Source organism: Pithys albifrons, chromosome 3, assembly GCF_047495875.1.
Source record: "Pithys albifrons albifrons isolate INPA30051 chromosome 3, PitAlb_v1, whole genome shotgun sequence".
Lineage (NCBI taxonomy): Eukaryota > Metazoa > Chordata > Aves > Passeriformes > Thamnophilidae > Pithys > Pithys albifrons.
The window spans coordinates 8,105,143-8,117,465 of NC_092460.1; the positions used below are offsets into that span (position 1 = coordinate 8,105,143).

General features: G+C 45.8%; 1 protein-coding gene across 13 annotated transcripts in view; it reads left to right on the plus strand.

Annotated features, from left to right (window-relative positions):
* The window catches only part of CADPS (calcium dependent secretion activator), a 216,362-nt gene that overhangs the window by 128,004 nt on the left and 76,035 nt on the right, over positions 1-12,323 (plus strand). For 12 of the 13 annotated variants that reach the window (XM_071550331.1, XM_071550332.1, XM_071550337.1 and 9 more), the window contains exons 12-13: positions 1,314-1,450; positions 6,687-6,874. In XM_071550331.1, the coding sequence (XP_071406432.1) occupies positions 1,314-1,450; positions 6,687-6,874 (325 nt within the window). Of the gene's footprint in view, positions 1-1,313; positions 1,451-6,686; positions 6,875-7,925; positions 8,091-12,323 lie in introns of all 13 variants that reach the window. The other variant, XM_071550343.1, reaches the window with a different exon arrangement.

Sequence of the window (12,323 nt, forward strand, 5' to 3'; positions counted from 1 at the left end):
TGAGAGCACTGACACGACCGAGGTATTTAGAAAGACATGCCATCCTTCACAGCTAAATATTGAATAGTAGAACATATATCAAAGAACATTCTCACTCTCATTTAAAGCTCTTTTTATTTACTTGAATTTTTTTTAATGAAGGATTTTGGGAGTTCTTTTCTGGTAAGGAGGGATTTTGTTTTAAAACAAATACAGTTACCATATACTCCTATTGCAAAAACCTGCATTTTTGTGTCCTTTCAGCCACATTGTTTCAAGGCCACCCAGTACCCGTAGGAGGCTATAAACAGGGGAAGGATTTAAATCCTATTTTCTTTGTCAAGGATTTGGCAAGAACCCATATAGTAGGAAGCTGAGCACAGACAAAACCGAGTGAAAGGTGTCCTTTAATTCCCCAGCCACTGGTAGAACAAAACCTGCTCCCAGCAGGGTCCCGGCTGGCCGCACCCAGGCCGGTTTGGCAGCTTCATTTCAACTGCTGAATTTGGTGTATTTTTAGTTAACCATGTTGAGATTAATTAATTAGCCCCTAGGAGCTAGTGCCCGTAAACGTCACCCAAAGCAGAGAAGTGTGAATACGTTGAGGCTGTTAATTCACCCAAAAATGGCAGCTCGTAATCCAGGCAGAGGGAATTCAGTCTCTCCGTCGGGATGACTGGCAGCTCCGGCGCACTGTCGGGTTACTGCCTCTGTGACAACAAACTACATATCAATTTAACTTCTTAGCAATGCTTAAAAGAGCATCTTTTTATTTCACTGAGGTAGCATTTGAAGTTGCCATTAGGAAAAAAATTGCCGTGGGGAAGACAAACATTGGCATTTGGATAAAGAACAACGCAACTGGTCTGATACCTAGAAAACATAGCAAATGTAGAGGAAAATGCTACAGCTGTAACTTCATTAGAATGGCAGAATCTATTACAATTAACCACAACTATCTAAATAGGAGCTAATTTACTTATGTGAGCCAAAATTCTGTTAACTCACAGCCTATTGTAAGATACAGAGTGAATTCTTGGGTTTGTGTTCTGGTTTTAAGTACAGAATAATGCACTATAATGAGCAGTTGACAAGATGTTAATTCTAAAATCTTTTGCCTAAATGCAATAATATAGTCCATAACTGATGCAAGTTGACAATGGGAGGTGAAGTGTACTATGTAGCCTGCAAAGAGAAAACTCAATGGCAGTGGAGGGAAGAGGAGATATTTAGCTTTTGTGCTTCATACTGTATATTTTTTCTGTTGTATTTGTCAACTAAAATGTCTTATATCTCTCTAAATGGTGTCTTTCTCTATATGTATAAATGAACAGATGCAGATAGAGCTCAAAAGCATGGCATGGATGAATTTATCTCTTCCAATCCCTGTAACTTTGACCACGCTTCACTCTTTGAGATGGTTCAGCGCCTCACTTTGGACCACAGACTTAATGATTCCTATTCTTGTCTGGCAAGTATATTCTTTGGTCTCTAGTGATATAAACATCAAGCAGCAAAGTCAAAGCTAGTGCGAGTGGGGGCTAATCCCCCTGTTGCTGGAAGATTGACTTCTGTTTACACCAGGTTTGAATTTGGCCCAGAGGTATTTTCTTTTGAGAGGCTGCCTGCAGTGAATTGACTGCTGTTCTTCTCCAGTTGCACTGTCTTTATGGTTTCTGTTTGCAATGCTTAAAATGTTTCTTCCTGCAAAGACAAACTCCAGTGTGGGGATGTGAGGTAGAGAGCAGTGTTTTGCAGCCTCCTGCACTGCCTTCCAGAGTCTTCTGGATGAAAGAACAGGGGAGAGATGATGGTCTGACACCACCTCCCATATCAGTGGAGTCCCACCACGAATAACTGTGGCCCACCTTTATGTCTGTTTATTAGCAGGGATCCCAAGCAGGTAACAGATGGTACTGTGTGGAAGACTGCAGTGATGCTGCAGTCTGTCCTTGCTCACATAGCCGCATGCCCATCCTGAGTACTCCTATGGGAAGCAGTTGCAGCTCTCAGCCCACTGTAGGATAGTGGCACGGAGATGCTCCAGGACAGCTTGTAGCCTTTGTCTGGAGGGCAGCGCTTGAGGGCTCTTGGGTACTCTAAGGGTTTAAATGACAAATAACCTATAACAATACAACTTGAGCAATTAATTTTTAGGGATTTTCAGTGAGGAGGGTGAAGAGGCTCTTGGTTTTTGAGAAAACAACCAAATAAGTCCTTTCTAGAGGGGTCTGAAAAGGAGGACCTGCCCTGAACATGGCATGGGACAGATCCTGACCTGCTGCCCTCCTAGAGTTGCACAGAACCCTTCATACTGGGATGTCATGGTGGGCTCCTTCAGCAGAAGGAATACCCCGTGCCAAGAGCCTTCATCTTTGCCAGCTCTGCAGTCTTGGAGCTAGGACTCTCAAGTGCTTTGCTGTTAAAAGAGCACCCTGAGAACACAGCAGTTGGCAATGAGACTGTCAGTCTCAAATCCTGCCCCTCACATCCCCCTCCACCATGGTGCTTCTCTCACTACCCTGCCTCTTGCACCAGATGCAAGGACCAATCTCCTCTGAAGAGCTGAGAATCAGTAAATGCCATTAGTGGTAGTGAGTTGTCACCTTCCTGAGGAGAGGCAAGGCTAGGAGGAATGGTTGTGGACATCCCTTGAGGTAAGGACGGGATGGGGGAAGGCTGCACTTTACCCGTAGATACCCAAGGGGTACAAGTAGGCTTGGGGGGAGCATTGTCAGACCTGCAGCAGGTTCCTCACCAGTTCCATCGAGGTCTTTGCTCTGGCAGGCAGTGACTTTGGCATGCAGCTTCTGCTCCCCACGCATGGCTGATCCTAGGAAGACCATCCCCATCCATGCATGTCTGAGAGGTTGGCTTGCCGCTCGTTTGTCTCTGTGCAATCTCAGGCCTGGTGAGAGAGCTGTGGCCGTTGAATTAAACTCATGGAGAGGTGCGAGGCCATCACTGAAAGCAATTAACAATGTTTTTCTTCAAGAAACCCACCAGCTGCAGTTCTGCTTGCTATGGAGATGTTTAGGCCCTTGCTAGAAGCTGCTGGAGTGGTGGAGCTCCCCTCAGCACCAAGACTCATGCCTCTTCGGAGTGGATCATCACCAATTAACCAATTAATTTGATCTTCTTTCAAATCACCCATTGCAGTGTTGTAAGGAAGAGAATAATGGCCTGTGTTCACCTATGCTTGGATTTCATGTGCTTCGTTACTTGCTTTACCGTGGTTTTGTCCTGATTGTGGTGTAGAAAAAAACCAGACTGACCTCAAAATTCGAGTTTAATTGCAAAGAGCTCCCATTGTTCTTACTGTGTCTTTGGGATGTTGGTGATAGCCCTGCGTTGACTTGGCTGGAGGAACTGTGAGCCCGTGGTAAGCCTGCTCTGTCCACTCTGTGTGCCACTGGACAGTTCTTATTCTCCCTACAGGACATTCCATGCAAGGTTCCACAGAGTTTTGCCTCGTCACACCTCTTCTTTTTTCAAACGTGGATGTGGAGGGGCCAGGAAAGACCTAACCCAGACACAGCATTCACCCTGACACAGAGGATAACTCAGCATCACTTCCTTTCTGTGGAACCAGGTTAAACAACGCAATTTGTGAGCCCACTCACGGGCTGAGCCAGGCATCCCTAGGAAAACAAACAGCCTGGCTGACTCATCTGAGCCACAGCAGAAGTGATGTTTACTGGCAGGGAGCTCAGTGCTGGGGAAGGGGAAGAGCTTCTGCAGAGCTTACTGAGGGCTCCTGCCCATAGTTCGCAAACTGGTAGCACAGTCACGCTCAGGGCTCTTCCTGAACTTTTGGGAAGAGTATTCAGCTGTTTCAGCTTAGTATGGACCACCAACAACAACAACAACCCCCCCCCCCACCATGTGGGTCTTCCCTTCACTTCCTTTCACTTGGAAGTGTGTGTTGTTTCTGAGACTGCCCGTCAGCTTTTCCCAAGACTTCCCAACCCACTGCCAGCATCCAGCTCATACAGTCGTGTCTGTGCTGGAACTGTATTGACCATGATGTGTCAGCATCCATGGAATTCACATTATACAGCACACCATGTACTGGGGGAAGGTCTTCAGAGTGCCCTGCCTAGCCAAGATGATGGGAAGGAGACAGGTTAAGAAATCTACAAGGCAGGCCCCGAGGATTTAGTTTTCTTGGACTTCCTGTGGTAAAAGGGAAAATTCAACTACTGAAATGTGAACATTTTCCCTCAAAAATTCTGTTATTCTCAAAATTTGCATTTGCCCTTAGAAAGCTGGCCCGTGTTTCACCTTCCCTGACCAATCCTTGCTTTTCCCAGGTCCAAAGGTCCCATGGCACTCCCTGCTGCTCCCATATTGGAGCAGTTCAGCTTGTTGAACATATTTGATCTCCCTGTGCTCTGTGCCCTTTCTCCATTGTCAGCTCCAGGTTTCCACATTCCATCGGAGACATCTGTGAGACCATGCTGAGCTACCCCTCTTTGCACTGGGGACTGACACCCCATGTGTCATTGCTGTCAGCTGCATTTGCCAGCCTGGCTGGGTGCTGACTGGTTGGGCTAGGCAAGTCTTCATCAAGAACTAGGATCTGCCTGAAGATGTGGAAGATCTGTCTGAATACCACCTTTCGTCAAACCTTAGGAGTTTTTCTGGGGCTATGCTGAGCAGCATTTACTGCTCTTTTGGAGCCTCATTCGGCAGCAGGTATTTTATTTCCTACGTCTGCCTGCAAAGGAAGACTGCCTGATTGTCCTGGACTCTGGATCTCTCCACCCACTGGCTGCTGCCCAAAGTCTTGTGAGGTCTGAGGCTCATCACTGAACCTCTGAGCTTCTGCTCACACTTCCCCTCATTGCGACATGGCAGAAATCCTGAGTGTTTGCCCCTGTTCCTTATCTCATTCTGAGTACCAACACCCAGTTCAGGGGAGCAATTGTGGGGTGCTCTGGATCACTGAGTCCAGCCTCTGTTTCCTTCACCTCAAACTCTGGGTTTGATACTTGACTCGAGTGAAATCAGTGCCATCCTTCTCGTCGATGTCAGTAGGACCAAGATTTCACCTCCTAAGGAGAAATGAGTCCTTTGTATGTATTAGGTGAATGTAACAATTTCAGCTGCACTTCTATCCCCATAACCAAACACAGACATCTTTCTATTGCAGAGCAATCATGACATTTCTGTATTTTTACCATGCTTGATAGCCAAAGACTTATGTGAAGAGAGACAAGGTGAAGAGATCATCCAAGAATGTAACAAACAGGCAGCGTGAAGAACTCCAGATCAAGCATAACACCACCAACGAAAAAGCAGACAAAAATACCATTAAAAGTGGTGAAGGCAAATATACCCCTCCCAAAAAATAGCCTTCCAGAGAGTCGTCCCATCTGCATTGTTCTGTGTCTTCATTTTGAAATGTGCACTTCTAGTGATCCCAGCACTGTAGCTATTCCCTATATCTATCATTTTCCCCTCATTATTTTAATTCTTTTCTCAATCTGTTTTGGAGTTGGCCCAATAAGGATGAGCAAATCCTTTTCTATGTCTTTGAGCTCTTAATTGATATTTCTTCAACTCTTTTCAAAGCAGCTATTTTGGCATCTAGAAAAGATTTGGTGTCATCTGAGTGGTAGAAAATATATTTTAATCTTTCACAGCAGTGTTGTTTCTAAGATGTAGCATTTGGGGTAACAGATGGGGTGGCAAAGAAGTTGCCTATAGGGGCAGTGCTCTGCCTCAACTACTCTCCCGCCCGCTGCAGGAACTTTTCAATTAAACGATGAAAGATTTTGCAGCTTGATGCATTCCAGAGCTGCGTCTTAGCAATTGTTTAGCGCCCAAATTTCCATGTAAATATTGACGGTTTTGCAGCATTTCGAAAAGCAATCTATGAGATTATTCTAGTTCTCATTAGTGCCTTTCCCGAAGGCAGAGGCACATTCCGCTTCGGCTGTCCCAGGACGTTCACCGGAGCCGTCCCCTCATGGGGAAGGGCATCCTCCGGGGAAGTCTGGACACTGCACCACAAGCTGTGTATCACCAGGCCCTCAGAACTGACAGACAGAAATAGGCTGAGGTTTCTACATGCGTAAAGAAACCCAGCTCTTGAGCAGAGCTCCTCTTGCTTCAGTGATGAGGAGGTGGGCAGTGTCAGAGCGTGTTGCCCGTGGTACAAAATAAGGACAACAGGAAACGTCCCTTTCTGATACTGCAGAGCTGCCTTTCTTCGTCTTGCAGGATGTTTCTACCTGCCAGATGCAAGTGAAGTCATTGTTCAGCATAATCCTCCATCCTCTTCCCCCAGATCAGTCTTCTTGCTCCTGGCCAAATGTACAATCCCATCCCTGAAATGAGATTACTGTTTCACACTGTTTAAATAACCAAACCTTTGTCATCTTTTAAAGGTGTCTTTTTTTGGTTGTTTTTTTTTTTTTGCTAGGCACTGACATGAACTGGCCTAACTTTTCAGCATTTAAATGACATTTCCCTTTAATTGTAGCATAATATGTTTTTGTTAACAGTTGCACTGAGTATGGGCTGTGTTTGAGTGATGATGTACAGACTGTATTGTTTGAGTGACCTCTCTCCTTTTTCCTTAACATAGCCTTAGGTTTGTATTTCTTTTATTAGAGCAGTTGACCACTACACCTCCAAATCTGATAGCCTTTGTATTTAATAACTTATATTTAAAATCAAGTCTCTCTATTTCTAAACAGGGCTGGTTTAGTCCTGGCCAGGTCTTTGTGCTAGATGAGTATTGTGCACGTAATGGAGTGAGAGGCTGTCACAGACATCTCTGCTACCTCAGAGATTTGCTAGAGCGCGCAGAAAACGGAGCTATGATTGACCCCACCTTACTTCACTACAGCTTTGCCTTTTGTGCATCACATGTTCATGGCAACAGGTAAGGAATTCTTCATGGCTAGCCAGCAAGGGATGGCTTTGTCAAATATAGGTTTCCTTGGATAATGCACAACAATCCCCAATTTGTTTTCACAGTGGATGTTTGGCAGCAGCACTTCTAGCGGCATAGTCGGTTTGTTTGTTTGTTTCATTGCTTGTTTAATGTAAGCAGCAAAAAATGCACATAGAGGATCCAGAAATGAAGGGTTTTAACTTTCATGCCCAGGCACCTGCTAGATGCAGTTCTGGACAAGATAAAGTTGAAGTACATGTGACTGTCACAAATTGAAAGAATACAAGTAAATGATACACTGTGCTGATTTAATTGTTGCGAGAGAGGATCTGACAAGTCACAGCAGTGAAATTTTCAGCAGTATCAAACTTCAGTGTTCAAAAGGGCTTTAAGCCCTTGGGCACCCATGTCTCATTTAAAGTCCACGTGACATCAGTTCAAAAATTGCTTGGACATAACTGAAGATTTTATCTTCCTCTGTTACAAAGCAGTTTCAGTTTCAGAAGAAGCCAGTTTCTTTCTCTCAAATGTGACAAACCTTTGATGGGAGGAAATGGAGCTGTGCTTTGTCTCTCTCTGTTTATTTTATTGACAGCTGTAGCACCTATCACAACTTCTTTTTCTGCTTTTTTCCTTTGAGTTGTATTATGAACTTTGAGATATTGCTCTGTATCCTGCATATCCTGCTGAAGAAAGGAGTGTTATAAAATAATTACATGTTTTCATAAATGCTCTGGTAAATACCACCCCAAATTATGACAAGCATTGCCCAGGTTTCACATTGCAAGGCTGCCATTTGCTTTTGCAGTTACTTTCATACATCTTGTCATGGAAACCAAGTTTTTGCTTCCTTAGTTTCTTTTTTAGTTCTGACTTTCCTTTGCTCATTTGTTCTTTCTTTACCAATTGTGATATTATTTCAGTTGTTTCCTTTCAGCTTAATTTCCTTTTGTTTTATCTTGAGTTTTTCATGCTTTCTTCTTGTTTCTTTCATTTTTTCTGCTGGCCTTGCCCCCCACATTTCAATCACTCCCCCAAGCCAACTCATGGCAGAATTACTTGGTGGGTCACAGCCAAGTGCAGACGGTGAGGGGGCCAAAGCGTCTCATGCCCCTGCCGCTGAAACGGAGACAAAAAAGGATTCCAAAAAGGAGTCCAAAAAAAAGAAAGAGCCCAAATCCCAGCCGAATCCAGAGCCAAAAAGGTAAGCAAAAGTGTACAGTGCACAGGAGTGTGTTGCAGAGGGCACTGGGCTCCTCAGTCACTGAGCACACTGGGCAGTTTGCATCCCCGCCACTCAGGGAGGCCCACTGTGGCTCTGGCACTTGGGTTATATGCTCTCCTGGGAGCTGGATGGAATTTGGGCACCCAAGTCCCTTAAAGGGTCAGGACTTTGATTTGTTTAGGTGTGTATTTAGGAGATAGCTCACATGGCACGTAGGAGATGGGACTGGGCAGCGAAACTGGCTGCCCCATTGCCCTTTGTCCTAGGTAGGACTTAACCTTGGCTGATGTGGGAATAAGGACCTGGCTCAAATCCCATTTGGCCTGTAACAGAGAAGAGGTCAAATGCTAGTCACAGCTCCCCCATGGACCTCTGCACAGGATTCAGCACAGCCAGAGCTGAAGCTTTGTCTTCATCAGGGTTGGTGGTAGGAGGTATGCGGCAGTACTGGCCGAGGTGGCAACCTGCCATTTCCTCCCCATTGGGCTGGAGAGTTTGGGGCTCAGGAAAATGTTTTACATTAAAACTAATGTGGTGTGTAGACCTCAGTCCTGTGCTGTAAAGCTGTGCAGGGCTGTGTGTGGCTGCTGCACCTTGCCAGGCACTGTTGGGCACTGCCAGAGGGACAGCTCAGCCATGGATAGGCTATTCCAGTCACTCATTTAAAATATTTCAAGAAAGGAATGAGGTGTCTTCCTGTGACTTAGCTGTCTTTAGCTGATGGTTGACTTCACATCAGAAGGTTGAAGGTTCGTATTCCTTCTTGGTCACCACCGTGTCTCTGTTGTGTGGGGATTTCAGGAGGCTCTGTGCGGGAGCTGCAAGGCCGCAGCATTGCCCATTCCCAGCAAGGGCGGGCTCTGGGTAACACCCGGCAGTTTGGTTCAGAGGCTGCAGGGAGTAGTGTCTGGCTTTTGCTCTCAGAAGGTCACGAAAATGGACCACAGGGGGTCTGAGAGAAAACACAACTCTGTATCTTTCGTGTCTACTGAAAGAAGTCTTAATATTTGAGCAGAAGAGTCACAATTTCTTATCAGAAAGCTCTTAAGGCCGCATGCATCGTGCATTCATGAGCTGGCTGGCAGAGAGTGATGGAGAGCCAGTACTTACCCATGCAGTCCTTACTGGCAGTTGCGATGTGGGCAAAGCCGCATTCGCTTTAGCTGTGTCCCTTCCTCCCAGCTGCTGTGTCGAAGCATTGCTCGTGGTCTTACGGCTGGCCCTGCTCTCCCCAGGAAACATATAGCTCATGGCAGAGCTGAAAACTTTCTGTGCAAAATTTGTCAAAGTGGCACACCTGCCCCAAGACCCAGCATAACATTCAACAGAACATCTTGAAGCGGCCATGCATCACATTGTTGTTGGGGTGCACAGTGGTTTGGGAAAGACTGAATTATGAGACACTTTTCTGTTTAAGAAAGTCTTCTTTTTCTGTTGAAACTGGATAAGTGTTGATTTTCTTTCAAAAAAAAAAGTTCCTTCACTTGTAGGCAGTAAAAACCCTGACCGGGTGGTTTAGCTTTCCCCAGGATGAGGTTGGCTGTCAGTCAGAATATGCCACCCAGTAATGAAGGTCGAGCAGGGAGATAATTTCATGTGGCTATCAATCTCCTGTATTAGCAGCAGACAGTGATGGAGCTGAGGTGGGCTGTCTGTTTGTATCGTGTTTGCATAAGGTCAGGCAGCGAGATAACAGTCGCTCGCAGTCAGCGGGGAAGTGCGGGCAGGCTGCGGTGCAGGCGCCGAGGACAGCCTGAAGGTCAAGGCTGACAGGATGACAGGCGTCAGCGCGGGGATGACGCCTCCTCGCCTGTCCGGCTCCTGCCTCAGCGGCACGGCCGCTGCACCGCAGCCGGAATGGGAGCAGGACGGCTGCTGGTGGAAAAGCACCTCCAGCTTGGAGCTGACCCTGCAGCCGCAGCAGGTGAAATGGTCAAAACAGGATTTTGGAGACGTTTTGTAGCCCTGTTGCTTTATATGTCAGGGTTTGGTCTCCTGTCTCCTTTGGGCTCGTGTTGCTTATTCAGACCCCTGACATGATCTCTCCATACCAAGGCTGTAAATCACTGCTGTTTGCATGACAGTCCCCTTAATATTTTGTTTTAATTTCACCTTTTTGCCAAGTGAAAATGGAGTTAAATGTAAATTACTTGTCCTAAGTTTCACCTCCTGCAGACACCTGACTCTGCAAGGTCAGGCTGTCAGGAAGGCAGGGATCAACAAGAGGAGTATCCACGTGGTTTGCTGTTCCCCAGGTACTTGCTCTTCACTAAGACTGAGGAACTTGACACTTTTTAACTGTTGTGATCACTAGTGAGTTGGTAATGGAGTCTTGTCCACTGGGTATCGCTGGATGCCTTTTGTAAGGTCTTACCATTGAGAAAGATGATGTGATTTCTGTTATATTTAGGTAAGTGACAGGCAAGAAAGGTACGGTGTTATCCAAGTATCAAAAAAACATACCTTGTGTATTTGTTGATGTTTCTGCATTTGGTACCACCACTATAGTACTGAGGTTTTTGCTTTCCTTTATCAGCAGTTCTCAAAAACTAGTGAAGGCAAGAGCAGGAGTGGTTTTGAGAAGACATTGTGATTTGGGGTAAAATTACAAGAGGTTTTACATGGCCACCAAGATCTTTCCCTGCCTTCTCTTGCCATGTTTTCTCTGTCTTCATGTCATAGGGCTATGACAATACTGTCAGCATATTGCATATTGACACACAGAGAACTGATGTGTTAGAGGAGCTTCACTGCTTCCCTGTCTGCACATGGAAGACATTGCAGAGTAGGAAGTTGAGCTCAGCTTGTTTAGGTCCAAAAGTAGTGCCTAAACCTTGAGCAGTGGTTCCTGCCTTTTGCAGTGACTTTCAGGAGTGGCTTTGGTTTCACTTGTGCTTATTTTTTGGTTTAGGCATATAATAATACTATTTTTAAACTTTAAAGTTGGTACCATAAAAGACTCTTTTTGTGCTTCTTAATCCCAAACTTTTAAAAATAAGACTTAAATATTGATCATGTGCATGCTAAGTATTAGCAGGCATTGAGCTTATTAAAATCAGGATGTTGGACTGAATCCCCTCCAGTCAAATAAGAACTGAACACCATAACTGTCTGCAAGTTGTTCAATGACTACTTACCCAAGGTCCAAGCAGCTACAAGTCTCTCTGTTAATTAATTTGGTATATTAATTACTTCCCTATTTTTCTGTAAACTGTATTTTATGGCCTCAAGCTTGTTTTCAAGAAGTAGCTCTTTCATTAGCTAGTGTTACCATTAGCTTTCCTTTGTGTTTTTACAGCAGAAATAATGCGATTGTCATAAACTTTGAGGCAGTGAAAACTCTACATGACATACCTGTAATTTTTTCCATTGTATTCTAATTGCGTATCTAGCTGTTTTTACATAAAGGCAGGATTTCTACATAGCTAGTTAAAACAAAAGAAATCCAGGATTGCTTTGGTCCCTTAAGTAGTAAATACATGAACACTTTATCATGGTACCTTTGTATCCTTCCCTAGTACCCTGTGTTGAGTTCCCACGCCTCATTCAGACACACTGCCCTGGCTGCAGCGAGGCAGGTTGAAGCTGGCAGGGTGTAATGCCATACCCTTTCCTTGGGTGCCAGTTCTGTGTCCCATCCAGCCCAGTGATAAGTCTGTGTTGACACAGCACATGCTACGACTGTCTGTCAGGTGGGCTCTGGCGCCTGTGCTGAAGGGTGGTGGGTTGCCAGCCACCAGCAGATCACCAGCTCCACAGCTGACGTGATTCATTACAATGGGTGTAGGATGGCAGGGCTCAGAAACCATCCGGTGCAGCCGCGGTGCGTCAGGGGTGCCGATCGCACATGGGAGGCGATGAGCCGTGACTTGGCTCGGTGCTGCGGCGTGGAGGAGAGCCTGAGCAAAATGAAGGCAGGAGTTGGGAGATGAAATGGCTCCCATGCTCAGCAGCATCTCACGAGCAGCTGAACAAAGGCCTCCCAACTGACATTTCCTGCACTGTGTGAATCCCCAAAGAAAGGGGAGTTGGGGAAAACCGATGTTTGCTTGATACACTTTTTTCCTATGGGTCTAGGCAGGTGGGGTCTTTCAAGCCGATTTGCTGGGGGAGAGGTGGGAGACAGCAGGGAGGCAGCTGTGATCCTGCCCACATCCCCAGAGCTCAGCCCTGTGCAACCGGTGGGACTCCGCACAGGCAAGTCTTCCTGCA